The sequence below is a fragment of the Neovison vison genome, chromosome 9 (genome assembly GCF_020171115.1).
Source record: "Neovison vison isolate M4711 chromosome 9, ASM_NN_V1, whole genome shotgun sequence".
Classification (NCBI taxonomy): domain Eukaryota; kingdom Metazoa; phylum Chordata; class Mammalia; order Carnivora; family Mustelidae; genus Neogale; species Neogale vison.
In genome coordinates this window covers 91960850-91976234 of record NC_058099.1, presented here as the reverse complement: position 1 = coordinate 91976234, position 15385 = coordinate 91960850, and the positions used below count along the sequence as shown (strand labels likewise).

Here is a 15385-nt window from a genome sequence, read left to right as displayed (position 1 = left end):
CATTTGCTTTGGAGAATTATTAGAAGGAGGGTTGTATCCCCAAAACCCTCTCCAAAGCATTCCATGAGCATCCAGGGGAAACGTGTGTAAATGCGACATCCATCATTGTCTCCATCCCCACCTCAGAAAGCTGTAAAAAGCACAATTCATTTTACTAGATCATTTCCCCTTTTGAATTTTTGCAGATGTTTAACTTTTAGGCAAGTATATCCAAACCAACGTCAAAATCTACTGTTGAGTTGGTGACAAATGGGCGAGGTTTTTTTTTTTTTTTAATCTTGCTAAAAGAACTTCATGTCTCTTCTTTCACTAAATTATGCCATCTTCTTTCACAGAGTTAATAACTTCTAATGGTTCTATCTCCAGGTAATGTAATCCAGCTGGAAATGCAAGGTATGCAAAGCCCATGTTTTAAAACAAAAGAGTATTTTTCTCTAGCCAGTAAATAAAAGTAATTTTTCAGCTATAAAAGGACTAAAGGTTTTGAAATTATCCCACTGGGCAGGGTTTCCTAGACTTGTTATTTTGGTACTCAGCCATAGAGCCAGCCCAGCATCTTCCAAAGTTCTTCCATTTTTGTAACCGTGCGAGGAGTTCGCTGGATAAGACAAGAGTCACCCCATGGTGCGATGATTAATGTCTGGGGTCCTCTCAACCTGGAGGCAGCGGCAACCAGACGTCTGAAAGTGTCATCAGCACATCATTGATCAGTGCAGAAGGAGAACCAAACACTGATTGTTTTTCCTTTTAAATATCTTCACTGCCCTCTCAAGGTTGTATGTTTTCCTTTTCAAGGAAAAGCATTTAACATTTAACACCATAAATGTAACAGTAAATGGCTCATAGCTTCATTGAGAAGTTGTCAAAAATCTTTAACTTAAGGATTATTTCATCCCGTTTTCAAGGTTTCAAGAGCTTTGAGACATTGGGTCTCTCTTTTCGATTTTCTATGTATGTTTCATAGCCCTGAAACCAAAGCATCCTCGTCCATTCTCACTGCTCTGTTGCAAGAAGCATTGGTCCAGCCCCTGCTCCCAATTGCCATTCCTACAATATGGTTATTGCTAGTGTCAGAGGATTACAGTATAGGAATAACTGAGAACAATCTGCCTTAAAGGGTGTCTTAAGGAATCAGCGCCATGTTGGTGCATTGTGTGAATGACCAATACATTCTGACAGTGACCCCGCGGGGTGGGAGCCATCCTTGTCCCTATGTTGCGGACAAGAACAGCCAGTCCCACAAAGAGAGCCAGCACTTGAATGTGAACAACCTGACCCAAGAGCCTGCCCTCTGGACTTGATTAAATTGATAGGACAACCCCGCGAGATTGGTGTTGGTGTCCTCATTGTACAGATGAGAAGTTGAGGCTCAGAAAGCTTAATAACTGTGCAGCAACTTGTCACACGTGCAAGAGGTAGCAGGAATTTGGTTTCAAACCCTCATTCCAAAGCCTTCCCATGCTTTTCCTGCCACCGTGTTCCTTACTCTGTTACAAGTGCCTTGGATTCTGGGCCCTCTTCACTTCAGAGAGAGCTTAGAGCCGGCCAGGAGACAGGTACTTAAGTGGGCCTCTCGCATTTCCTTCTGGTTCTTTTTTGCAAAGAAACCTACCTGTTCAGCGGGCTTTTGGCATTCCTGTGAATGCCACGACATGAACTGCCTGTCTTTCTACCTGCTGTAGGGTAGAGTTACCCAGTTGATTCCTGCATGGGGGACTTTGTGGTTGCTGTCCCTTGGTTTGGAATGCTTTGTGTCCACATCTCAGCGTGGCCGACTCCTTCCCACATGGCAGCTCAGATGTCATCATCTCAGTGGAGCTGACCATGACAACCTGTACTCATTTCCTAAGGCTGCCACAACAAATCACTGTAAACCTGGGGGTGAGGGGATTGGCTTAAAACAACAAGAATTTGTTCCACAAATCCAAAATCAAGGTGTTGGCAGGGTCATCCTTCCTCTGAAGGCTCTAGGGGAGAGCCCCTCCTTGCCTCTTTCCACTTTGGGTGGCTCCCTGTGTTCCCTCACTGGTGACAGCAATGACAGACTCAGTCTCTGTCTCTGTCTTTATGCCACCTGTTCCTCTATATTTCTCCTTTCTGTATCTTCTCCTCTCCTTTGAGGAACACTTGTCATTGGATTTAAGGTCTGCCTGAGTAACCTAGGATGCTCTCACCTCAAGATCCTTAATTGTATCTGCAAGACTGTTTCCCCAGCTAAGGTCACGGTCACAGGTGCTGGGTGAACATGTCTTTGGGAAAGCCACCACTAGCCCTTCTGTAGACAAACTATACTATTCTAGGTAATATAGTTTTTGCTGCTGTCATACTCTGTGACTTTTTTCATAGCCCTTGTCCTTATTTAATGCATCTTGTTCTCTCGTCTACTTTTCTGTTGCCTGTCTCTACCTCCTCGAGTTCAAGCTTTATGAATAAAGAGTTGTCTTATTCAGTGCTCTATCCCTAGCACCTTGACCCGTGCTTGGTATATTGTAAAGATAAAAAATTATTGACTGAATGAATGATAACATTGGGCAAATGTGATGTCAGCTTAGCTCTTTGGTACTTTCAACAAATTCCAGGATTGTATTTTATTTTTTGATGTTATTTTATGCTACTTGAATTTCAGTTGGATTTTTTCAAAAATGCAAGTATACTATGGGACATGTATTTATCACAATAGGTAAATATAAGCAACCATTTGAACACTCAGTTGCTAACTGGTCTTCATGGTTCATTTGGCTTTTATTCCCCCCACCCCAGGAACAATTCCTCAGCAGAATTCTTCTTTCTTCTTTAGGCTCTGATCACCTCCGAGAAAAGGATGGCCTCTGGGCTGTCTTGGTCTGGCTTTCCATTCTGGCTGCCCGAAAGCAGAGTGTGGAGGAAATCGTCCGAGATCACTGGGCCAAATTTGGTCGCCACTATTACTGCAGGTGAGGAGTGAGGGGTCCCTGGGGAACTGCTCTTAGAGAAAAGTGGTGGGCTAGAACCTTAAGAAGGAGGCAGCTTTCAGGATGATCTGAGGAACCCAGGGGCTGGAGCTCCTGATAGGCATTTGGGCGACTGTCAAGGGTATCTGAACTAGAAGGCAGAAATTTCCCCTCCCCTAGAGAGTTTCCTCTGTAATCTTTTCACCCATGCCTGTAAGATGGGCACCCATTCCAAGAGGGACTCTGAACTGCAGAACCTTAAAAGTCCTTTGTTGTCCAGGAGAGTTGGATCGTCTAATCAGGGGCTCTCCTTCTTAGTCCTCCATCCATCCATAATTATCAAGGAATGGAAGCAGAGACAAAACTGATGGGTCGGATTGCTTTTGTAATCCTCTCTTCCCTCTGTCTTACTTGCTCGCTAAGGGTTGAACAATGTCTAAGGTGCCCTCTGAAGGGGCCACATGGTTCAGGAGCCCCAGATTTGGCTAAAGTTTTGTCCCTGTGAAAGGAGATGCAGAAGAGGGAACTGTTACCCTGGGAGGGAGCAGGGGCAAAGGTCAGTGGCTAAGAGCTCAGGATTGGGGGTCTATCTATGTCACTTTATTGTTTGTGAAGTAAGTGAGGGAGCGGAGTCTTCTGCCTGCCTGGTTGCCCGCTAGATATGTGTACCTGGGCATGCAAAGTTTGTGTTCCAAGTACCAAGCCACGGATTTGGGGGAGAAGTGATGGGCCAAGGACGTTAACAGTGGAGAAACTGGGGATGGGGCAAGGGAATCTTTGGGTAGCCTCAGAGACTCTCTATGTATGGAAAACAGTATGGTGGCTTCTTTGCTTTGTTTACGAATAGTTAACTACTTTGGATGTTTGGTTATGTTTCAAGAGCTTAAGGAACAGAAAGAAAGCTTTAGACTTCCCTTATAAGGTGATTGTTTTTTCTCTTAACAAGTCATTTACTTAGATAAATATCAGAGAATAAGAAAGCCTGTGAGAGGCCTCATTACCGTCAGAAAGATGACAGGGCTCTGGGAAATGTTGACACAGCCATAATAGTCTTTTTTCCTTTTTAGACAAGAAGGCAGAGGTTGCAGTTTCCTGCAAACCACCTCACATGGTACCTTGTTTCATAAATGAGGCAGTTACTCTCAAGGCATTTGTTACACTTACTAGTATTTCTCACAAGTGCCCAAAATCCCGATTCTTGTGGGCCTTTTTGGCATACCTGGGAAGTAATTCCATTGCACAAAGCTGTTCCAAAAAAAAAGTCCAACCTGATAAAAATATGTTATGATTGCCAACCTCTGGCTTAGTGAGATCCCTTTGAGTTAAGGATGTGTTCCTCATAATTTGTGCAATGATTATCTAACTTTCTGCCAGTGTTTTGAGGACATGGTGTTATGATGACTGTATTTAGAATATAGTTCATTTTTTCTGTGGCCAAGAGCTTAGAGGATAATTACTTTTTTCATAGCAAACACGGTATTAGAGAATATAATGCAATGGCGATTTAAATTCTTGTAGAACATTGATATACGTTTCAGATTTCTGTCCAAAAAGATCACAGAGATAAAGAAAAAAGGAAGAGAGAGTAGGTAGAATGAAAGGTTAACACTTTTTTCAGGCTCCAGCAGATACAGGTTGAGAGATCCTTGTGAAATAAAAAGACTTCTAGCCTGTTCTTTGTGGTGGGGAGGAGATAATCCAACAGTTTTGGTTAACTGTTTCTGAACCTGAAGTTGTATCTGGGAACCCATATGATTTTCCCTGTGTGAGTGGACCCCAGAAGGAACTCCCCATTGAAAAATTTCCTCCCTTGTATGTGCAATGGTGAGTGCTATGAAATGTGTAAGCCTGATGATTCACAGACCTGCACCCCTGGGGCAAAAATACATTATATGTTAATAAAAGTAATTAATTTTTTTAAAAAAAGGAGAGAAATATTTCTTCCCTTGAAAGTGTGGGTTGTGGTGGTCAGAGGGGTTGGTTTGCAGTAGCAAAGCGGGGGTGCTGTGCCAGAGTCTGCTTGGGTATGAAGATAAGCATTTGGGCAGGCTTGACCGTAGACCGAATGTGATATGTCCTGTCAGTGGATTTCCCCAACTTCTGCATCTCTTTCACTGCCCCCTCCGTATCCTAATAAACCCTCTTATCCCATCCTTCTATTCCTCTCTGCTTGGCTGGGTCTCGAACTTCCCCCAAAAAAGGGAAGAGATTTTTAAAGAGATTCTAAAATCTCTTTAAAGAGACTCTAGGCTCAGAACTCATCCACTGCCTCCAGTGTTCTGAAAGAGTTCCCAGTTGTTTTGTTTCTGAGGCTGGGGAGGGCACATCTGTGTTGGAGGGAGAGTTTACAAGACAGAGATACAGGGACAGGGGACCCACTACTAGAAATGGCATCATTCCATGTTTTCCATTTTGGCTAATACCCTGATGTTTACTCAAAGTCTTAAAAGATCTTGGGTGAAGAAGAAGTAGCACTGATTCAAGTCTTCCTTCTTTCAGCGGGCTGGGAGCCCACATCTTGTCCCTGTGTCACACAGAGCCCAGTGTGAGATCTCACCACATGTGAGCCATGTGGGCCCAGCTGCCCCTCAAGGGCTTCCTTCTTTAACAGCGCCCCCTGGGCTTGCCATTTGGTCTCGGTCGATACTATCTGACACAGGGGAAGACTCTAGTTTCTTTGTAATAGTGACCAAGAATAAAATCCATTAATAATTTTAAGCAATGGTGTCTGGCATCACTTGATATGCATTATGGTATTTAAGCCCAACAAGAAAAAATGAGATAGGTGTTATTTTTAGTCTTTTTTTTTTTTTTTCTTTTTCCAGTCACCTCCCAGCCCCATTGTTACATTTGATGTTCTTGGCTAGGAGGACTTTTTTTTAATGGAACAATTGGGGTATTTCTTCCAAGTTTCCAAGAGAGTTTTATGGTATGTTGAGGTCCCTTCCTCCTTCTCTCTTCACCTCCCTTGATTCCTCTCTCTCCTTCCTTCCTCCCTCCCTTCCCTTCCTCCATCTTCCATCCCACTGCTTAGTAAATACTTACTAGAAGCAGCAGAGAACAAAACAGAGAAGGTCTCTGGTCTCCCGGAGCTTGTGGTTCATGGCGGCAAAGGCAGATAAGAAGTAAATAAACAAATACACAAACAAAGTAAATACGGATTGGGATAAGTACCACAAGAAAATATCAAGAGTGATGTGTGAGAGAGAGAGAGATGAGGGAAAAATCTTGAATAGCGGGTCAGAGAAGGTCACTTTCTGGAGGTGACACTGAGCTGGAAAAGTGACAGAAGAGAATGTGCCAGGTATGTGAGTGGTCATGGGGAAGAATATACCAGATTGAGTCCTGGGATGGATCCCCATCCTGGGCTCCCTGCTCAGTGGGAAGCCTGCTTCTCCCCTGCAATCTACCACTCACCTCATAATGCTTTCTCTTTCTCAAATAAATAAATACAAACTTAAAAAAAGAGAGAATATACCAGGTTGAGGGAACAGACAGCAATGGCAAAGTCCCAAAGGCAGAGCAGGGCAAAGTGTCTCTGAGGACTGGAGAGGAAGCCCGTGTGGCTGGACATTAAGGAACAAGCGTGAGAGTGGGACAAAGTCAAGGGGTAGGTGAGGTCAGATCTCATAGTGGGTTATGGTCTGTGGCTAGAGTCTTGTTCGCAACTGATTGGCACTTGGGGAAGGATTTAAAATAAAGGACATGGCTCCATGTGCTTTTTACAAGATCATTTGGGCTCCTTTATGGGGCCAGGGTTCTGTGGGTCAGGGAAGAGCATGGGGACCTACTGGGATGCTTCTCTGTGCTCTTCCTCCAGGAAACCAAACCAAGGCTCAGATGACCTTGAGTGGTCTGCCCTGTTTCTGGCTCTCTGGCTAGGTTTGCCTTCACCCTGTGTCCTGTCTTCCCTCTCCAGATTTGACTATGAGGGGCTAGAGCCCAAGACGACGTATTACATCATGAGGGACCTGGAGGCCCTGGTCACAGACAAGTCCTTCGTTGGCCAGCAGTTCGCCGTGGGCAACCACGTCTACAGTGTGGCAAAGACAGACTGCTTTGAATATGTGGACCCTGTGGACGGCACGGTGACCAAGAAACAGGTACTTGCTAGGAAATCACTAGAAAGGGCAAAGCCAGGGGTCAGAGTGTCCAACAGCTGGAATAGTCTGTAGGGCTGGTCTACTGTGAGCGCTTCATGCATCAGATGATAGCCCGCAGCCAGGAGAGAAGAAAGCCCTCAGTGAAGTTTACCTACCTGGTTAATTCCTGGCAGAGGACACATTTGAACACAGCGCCCTGACTGTCTGTCCAGTATTCTTTCTGCTTGTATCTGACAGGCCAATACTATACATGGATAGAAACCCAGTATTTCCTTCTGAAGTGTTTGCAGCCTGTGGGCTCATCACAGATTCAGAAAAAGGTTCCCAGGACAAAATATTATTTTTCCTTGGCATCCCCGTCAGGTGCAGTTTCCCCTTTTATGACCTTATGTCATTGAGAATGATAGGCGCTTAGCCAGATGGGTTTGTAGGGGAAGAAACAGTGGGAAAACTTGTCCCACAAAACCAAAAAGGAAGATCTATGGTGGAGAATGATTACAAAATGTTGGTGACAAAATCAGCAACTTCTGCCATGGTCTCATCTTTGTGAATTGTGTAAGGGAAGTTGAAAGCTATCACAAAGTGTGTTTCTTCTTGATTTTGTGTATTTATTGGCTATGGCAAGACCTGTCTAGGAGCACATTTCAATATTTACAGTTTAAATAAGACACTAAGTAATGTTAAGAAAAGTTCCGTTCTAAAATCTCCAAATTCTTATCTTCTGGTACACTCTTCACCAAGAACAGACAACAAAATAAATCGGAAGCTGTCAGATGGTGGGGGGGGGAACTAGATGTAACAGAAGTTACTGATCTTTTTATTTCGACTAATATTTCACACATAGTCCTTCTCTTAGGGTCCCGGACTTGCAGGTGTCCCAAAGCCTGAGGCCCTTCTATTATTTGGTTGGTATCCTCCTCTGGTCTGTGGTGTTTCCTCGTGGTCTTCCATCTCTGTTGGAAAGTCATTAATCTTTCATTCTAGAAGGCCTTCCGTGGCTGGAGAAATTGATGACCGCTTTACTTTGGGAAGCTGTAGGGTAGTGGAGATAAGAGTGGTTGAGAAGTTTGAAGACCCAGGGGTGTCTGGGTGACTCAGTCAGTTCAGTGCCTGCCTTCAGCTCAGGCCATGCTCTCAAGGTCCTGGGTTTGAGTCCCATATCCTTCTCCCTGCTTCTCCCTCTGCCCCTCCCCCTGCTTGCACTCTCTCTCTCTGTCTCTCTTTTTCTGTGTCTCTCTCTTTCTCTCAAATAATAAATAAATAATCTTTTTGAAAAGTTAAAGAAGAAGAAGTTTGGAGACGCAGAAGCACATCTTCCCCCTGCCCCACTTACTAGTTATATGACTTCAGGAAAGAGGCCCAATTTCTTTGAGTCACGGTTCCTTCCTCATTGGTAACACATCTACCTCACAGAGCTGTTTTAGAAAGCCAACGAATAAGACAGGAAAGCTCCCAACAATCCTTCACACAGGGAGTACATCCTCCATTTCTTGTAGTTGTGTTTTGTTTCCCACGAGGATGTGTCTTCGTAGATGAGACCGACTCCTTCCAAAATAATGCTAGTGAATCTCCAGACATGTGAAGTCGGGAGCTCCCCACATCATGTCTCAGAGCCGTGTCGCCTCAGATGAATCCTTTCCAATTCTGTACCATATCCCTACTTCCATTTTGCAAAGGAGCCTCAGACCAAACATTTTGCAAATCCAGGGCTCCTAAAATACATGCTTTCTAAATTATTCTTGGGAGGTTTTTGTTTCCTGGTGAGGAAGGCTTGAAATCCATTCCCTGAAAAGATTATCTACTCAGTGCTAGGTTCTGGACTCTGTCTGCTCCTGAGAAGCTTGTCTGTGAAGCTAATTTGTTTTGCTGTTAAATCTACTAATGCTCTGCCTTGTTTCTTCCCCAGTGCACTCACCATCCATGTCCTCTCTTCTTGGCTCTTTGAACAGTTCACATCAGGCTAATTCCGCAGCTAGATCTCCGGTTCAGTCTCTATTTATTCCACGTCCCCTCCCCTGCAACCCTGAATATTGGTTTCCATTTTTACTCTGGAACTTATTATTTTTTTTTTCTTTCCATACTCTTTCATATTAGCTCAAATGTGGCCATAAATAGTAAATGCTACCAGGAGCTGCTCTGGGGAGTTCCTCTAGCAGCAAAGGAAGGTTGTTGTTCACCTTCTCAGATTCTGGGACCCAAGTGACGGTTTACCAGCTTGCGGTCCTCAGTCATCCTGGAGCTTCTCCACTGCTCTGGGCTTGGCTCACTGAGGGTTTGGGGGGACAGTTAACCCTCAGTGCCATCCTCATCATCAGCAGGTCACACATGGTTCTTGCTTTTGGTCCTGTTGGCGCGGAGGGGGAGTTCCAGCAATGGGGGTGTGTTGGTAAACTTCCTTCATCAAGGCGACATCTCTGCTTTTGAGAAGTCAGGGTCATTAGCACTCAGTTCCAGGGATGGTCGAGTCTGGGTGCACTTCGGTGACATCGTTGCAAAGCAAGCACCATCTTTCTACTCCTAAAAGGCGTATTTGAATTTAATGAACGTGTATTATTTTTAACTACCCATAAAGCACTTCGGTGCCTTCATTCAAGAGATATTTCTGGAAAGCCTACCAAATGCATAATAACTGGCATTTGTCATGGGAGGCATTTTTATTTTTTAGAGAGGAAGAAGTGGGGGGCCGAGGGGCAGAGGGAAAGGAAAATCCTTTTTTTTTTTTTTTAAGATTTTATTTATTTATTTGACAGACAGAGATCACAAGTAGGCAGAGAGGCAGGCAGAGAGAGAGAGAGAGAGAGAGCGGGGAAGCAGGCTCCCCCTCTGAGCAGAAAGCCTGACGCAGGGCTCGATCCCAGGACCCTGAGATCATCACCTGAGCTGACAGCAGAGGCTTTAACCCACTGAGCCACCCAGGCGCCCCAGGAGAGGGAAAAATCTTAAGCAGACTTCACGCGCAGCATGGAGTCCGACGTGGGGCTGGTCTCATGACCCTGAAATCATGACCTGGGTTGAATTCGTGAGTTGAGCTCTTTAATTGACTAAGCCACCCAGGCGCCCCTGGAGCAGATTTTTAACATAAATGTATAACAGCTTTATGGAGATACCATTGACACACCATCCAATTTACCCATGCCATGTGCACACTTTGGTGGTTTCTAGCATGTTCAAACAGTTGTGCCATCATTACCATGGTCAGTTGTAGAACATTTCTGTCATCCCCCAAAGCAACATGTACTTGTTAGCTGGATCACCATTTCCAACCCTGGTGATCTGACCTACTTTCTGTCTCTCTGGATTTGCCTATTCTGGATGTTTCACTTAAATGGAAGCATTGTGTGGATAGACTTCATTTTTTTTGTCCATTCTTAAGTTCTATGAATGCTTGGGCTGTTTCCACTTTAAAAAAAAAAAAAGATGTATTTATTTATTTCAGAGAAAAAGAGAGTCCACGAGTGGGGGTAGGGACAGAAGGAGAGGGAACGAGATTCCTGAAGCAGACTCCCCGCTGAGCATGGAGCCCTACACAGGTCTCCATCCCGGAACCCTGAGATCATGACCTGAGCCAAAACCAAGAGTCAGCCACTTAACTGACTGAGCCACCCAGGCACTCTGGGATGTTTCCACTCTTTGACTATTATGAAGAGTGCTGCTATGAATATTCATGTAAAGTTTCTGAGCAGACATCGATTTTCAATTATCATTCCACACTACGTGTGGAATTGCTAGGTTAATGGTAACTCTAAGTCTAGCCTTTAAAGCAACAGCCATATGGTCTTCAAGAGCGATTTCTCTGCTTTCCATTCTCCCCAGCAGCATATGAGGCTTTCAATTTCTGCATGCTTTTGCCAACCTTTGTTATTATCTGTCTTTTTGGTGAGAGAATACTGTAATTTAAAATAATATACTAAATTATGTATTATTTTACAATTAAGTTGGAAGAGACTTGATCTATAAGGACAAACACAGTATGCCTTGCCTAGTAAAACCCAAAGGAAACATAATAATGCAAAATCTCTGTTTGCTGTGGGAAGCAGATTGCTATGGCCTCTCGAGGGTTGTATTTTGTTGGAGTCAAGAGGACATAGGTTTGAAGGCTTTGTCCCTGCCTTGATTTGTGACTTTGGGTACATTGTTTAATTCTTTCTTTTCTCAACTTGTTGGGGCAGGCAGATGCCTGTTGGTAATAATTATCATAGAGGTTATAGAGAAGGTGTGAAGAGAAAGTTCTATAAAGCCCCAGGCTCAGTGGCTGGTATCCATTTGATATTCCAGAATTATCAGTTGCTTCCTCCTTTCAGAATCTTCAGCTTGACTGCATATCAGTATGAGGATAGAGTGTGGGAGGCGTTCAAGTGCACAGGCTTGAGATCAGCAAGTCTTGGGTTTGATTCAGTTCTGTCGCCTCCTTGCTGGGTGATCTTAGGAAGTTACTCAACCTCCCTTGGCCTTTCCTTATCTGTGAAAATAGGAATAATCATTGTGGCTTCTTCATACAGCCCTTGGGAGAATTCGATAATATGTGGGAAGTCCTGACATGTAATAACCACTAATAAATGATTAACTAGAAGAGCTTGGGTTAAAAGAGCATCCTTGGGAAAGAAGGATTTTGACATTTACTGACCATATATGATGAGAAAAACAGGGACAATAACACTGAACAAAATACAGCTTTGCAGGGTGTCATCTGAAGACATGGGAAGGCCTCCTCAGTTTCTGAGTCATCTGTGAATTGATTCAAAGTCACGGTTCTTTCCCTTCCCAGAGCCCGCTCCTCCCCCATCTCCTCCAACCCACTTTGCTCTAGGAAGGGAAAGGTTTTTTAAGGCAGCTCAGTCTCCTTTTTGTCCTCGATTTGGGGTTAGAGTCAGGAAAGGGACTGTGGAAAAAAGCTGTTTTACGTATATCTCCAGAGATAAAGAAGAAATGTTCCTCCATCGGAAATGAAATTAAAATCCTGTTCTAGTGATAAGCCCTGCCCTCCATCCACTTCACGGCTGTGGGAATGTTCAGCAAAGTCTGTCTTATCTGTGAGACCCGGGGGGGGGTCATTTAAGGAGCAAGAAGGAAACCCCTGAAGTATTCAACCCCTGACTTGATTTCCCAGGGACCCCACTGGCCTACCCATGACCTGTCCAAGTCGCATGGAATTTACTGTGGCTGCTTCCAAGTGGCTGATCATTTTGTGATGTTGGGTGCCAAGAGGAAAGCTGATGTGGTTTTCCATTAAGCAGGACCCACAAGGAATTCTGATTTAGAAATAGCAATTTAATGAGGCATAGTTCAACACCTGCGGTTCATTCTCTCTTGTCCCATGAGGGTATGTCACTATTTATTTTCAGGTAAAATCTAGTCACATGAATGAATGATGATGGCTTCTTCAAATAAGAGTAGGAAAAGTAAGCCAGTAGCTCCTATGGGAGCAGGGATCCGTTTGACCCAGTTGCCAACTAATTCAAGAGGTTCCCACTTTATGCCTTGTAAAAAGATGGAAAAGATGAGAGAAAGGCAGGCAGCTCCTTAAGTCTTGATGGGTGGCCCAGTCTTTCCTCAAGGATGAGTTCCTTATACAAACATCAAGATTTTCCATGGTGCTAAGCACTCTCTTCTCTTCCTTAACCATCAACAACCCAGGAATATCATCAGCAGCAGATTACCTCTTACCATTATCCTCCCCATCTTCTCCTTGTAGCCCAAATCTCCCGAAGTCACCTCTCAATGTTTCATGGCTATGAGACTCTTCCAGTCCCGATGGAAGGAATACTCCAGTCCTGGTGGTGTGAAAGACGGACAGCATGACAGATGTACCAGTGTCAAGTACGACTAGGCTGGGCATCAATGCCAGAACCATGACCTGTATTTTGAAAATTAGCTTGGAAGAGAGCAAACTTGATACCAGCAGCAAAATTTAAGCAACTGAGTCTCTCCTCATGACTTGTTCCATGCCTGTATTTCTATTTAACAAGATCAAAAATCATGAAATTCCACCAGTGCTGAAGTCATTTGCCAGTAACAGTTCAGATGATATTAAAAAACCTGATGTAAATAAAAGCATACCAGTTAGCTGATGTGGAAAACCAAATCCAATTCGATTATGTCAGGCCAGCTCTCAGCTTATTAATACCTCTTCGAGCTATGCAGGCTGTGTGGAAATATTTTGATGTTGTCCTCAACCTGGAAAAAAGGACCATTTGAAATGAGTTCAGAGAAAAAGCACACTTTGAAGACTGACTGCAAAGTTAATTTGCTTTTAGAGTTGTTTTAATACTCGGGAAGGTGGCTGCACTTTTTAATTTCAGTATTTAGAAATAATGAAGCAAGTAAATTGGCAATCTTGAAATCACGTTTTAGTCTGTGTGGCCTTTGGCATTTTAATATATACTGCGATACTACTAACCCTTGGTTAGCAGAGAGAGAGAAAGTTACCATAGCCTCGTTTCTGGAGGCATCATCGAAGGCAACTGATTGGAGAATCTAAGTGCCAAGGACTGAGTTCTCAATTTAGAGTTAACTGGTCAACCTTCAACTTTCTTCACATTCTGATTGTGAACCAAGTGAGAGACTGTTGTGAACAACTTATCCCTGTACAATGCCGCTTGCCAGAGTGTGCTCTGCGCATCTCAAAGAGGAATTTAAGAAATCATTTCAGTCATGCTGATGATCCCACCTACAGAGTTCAGTTGAATCCGAAAGTTAGTACTTAGAAACAGTCTTCCTCTATGGAGTGACAGAAGTGTTTTGGGAGGGAGGTATTGTCATAACATGTATATTGTGATGAAATCTGGGTGAAAAAATCCTTTTTCTGTTGCAAGTTGTGAGGTTAAAAAAATCCTCATAATAAATATATATCCCTTTCCTACTTTAGTACAATACAGTGAAGACAGCGGAAGCGTGATTCATTCACGCCTTCATCCATTCACTGAATATTAACCAAACACCTACTATGTGCCAGTCAGCTTGCTGGACGCTGAGGATACACTGGCACACGGGAGAATCTAGTAGGGAAGACAAACTGAAATTAAATTTGTAATCACTATAGAGTTCATTGAACAGTATTACGGAGAATGAACCTATTTGGGAGTGCAGAGCAGGGGGAGCTCACCTCAAGTAGGGCTCTGGGGAGGTGAGATTTAAGCTGTGCCCTGAAGAATGAATGGGAGCTGGCCTAGGGAAAACCATCTTGTCAGACTAAATGTCTTTCTTTCATTTAATGTAGTTAAACTGTTGTTTGACTTTCCAGATAAAGAACTGGGATTTCCTGGGGTGCCTGGGTGGCTCAGTGGGTTAAAGCCTCTGCCTTTGGCTTGGGTCATGATCTCAGGGTCCTGGGATCGAGCCCCGCTTCGGGCTCTCTGCTCAGCAGGGAGCCTGCTTCTCCCCCTCTCTCTGCCTGCCTCTCGCTGCCTACTTATGATCTCTGTTGTAAATTAAAAAAAAAAAAAAAAAAAAGAACTGGGATTTCCTGTAGGCAATAGTGTTCTCACTGGGATGTTACAATACTTACAATCCGCAACTCTAGTTTTCATTCTACAACACTGCAATTGTGCTACATAAAGACAACTGAGGTTTTTGGTAGGACACTTTGAAAACCACCTGGTTGGCTAAGGTGGCTGGGTGGCTAAGCTTCTGACTCTTGATTTCAGAGTCATGATCTCAGAGTCCTGGGATTGAGCCCCGTGTCAGGCTCTGCCCCCAGTGGGAGTCTGTATAGATTCTCTCCCTCTCTCCCTCTATTAGTGAGACTTTTTTTTTTTTTAAGATTTTTATTTATTTATTTGGCAGACAGATCACAAGTAGGCAGAGTAGCAGGCGGGGGGCGGGGGAGAGCAGGCTCCCCTCTGAGCAGAGAGCTTGATGTGGGGCTTGACCCCTGGACCTTGGGATCACGACCTAAGCTGAAGGCAGAGGCTTTAACCCATTGAGCCACCCAGGTGCTGCTCAGTGTGTCTTTTAAATAAATAAATAAATCTTAAAAAAAAAAAGAAAGAAAGAAAACCATGTATTTAAAAAATGTTTTTAATAATAGCTACTTTTCCTATGATTTTGCTATTCATCGTCCAAAGACCAAACACATATTCATTGCTTCATAAAGACCTATTGGCTGAGTAGGAAGTAAGGAGAGGGTGACAGTGTTTCTGATTAGTTGGTAAGTTCTTACTACTTTGCTTCTGATTCACTGGAGTTTTGTTATAACAAAGCACCTCCCCCTGACATAAGTTGATTGCTTTAGGACTATCTTCTAAAATGCTGGTAGTCTAATCCTGCTAAGATGTGTGATAAGAATCTAAGTATTCTGGAATGAATGACATCATAATTACTTCCTACCGAGCTATTAATTCTGTGTATAGTTAG

The 15385-nt window shown here is 43.7% G+C and overlaps 1 protein-coding gene across 1 annotated transcript in view; it reads left to right on the top strand.

Annotated features, from left to right (window-relative positions):
* The window catches only part of PGM5 (phosphoglucomutase 5), a 201433-nt gene that overhangs the window by 139080 nt on the left and 46968 nt on the right, over nucleotides 1-15385 (top strand). Inside the window, exons 8-9 of the mRNA XM_044265946.1 lie at nucleotides 2798-2933; nucleotides 6850-7033. Of these exons, the coding sequence (XP_044121881.1) occupies nucleotides 2798-2933; nucleotides 6850-7033 (320 nt within the window). The remainder of the gene's footprint in view (nucleotides 1-2797; nucleotides 2934-6849; nucleotides 7034-15385) is intronic.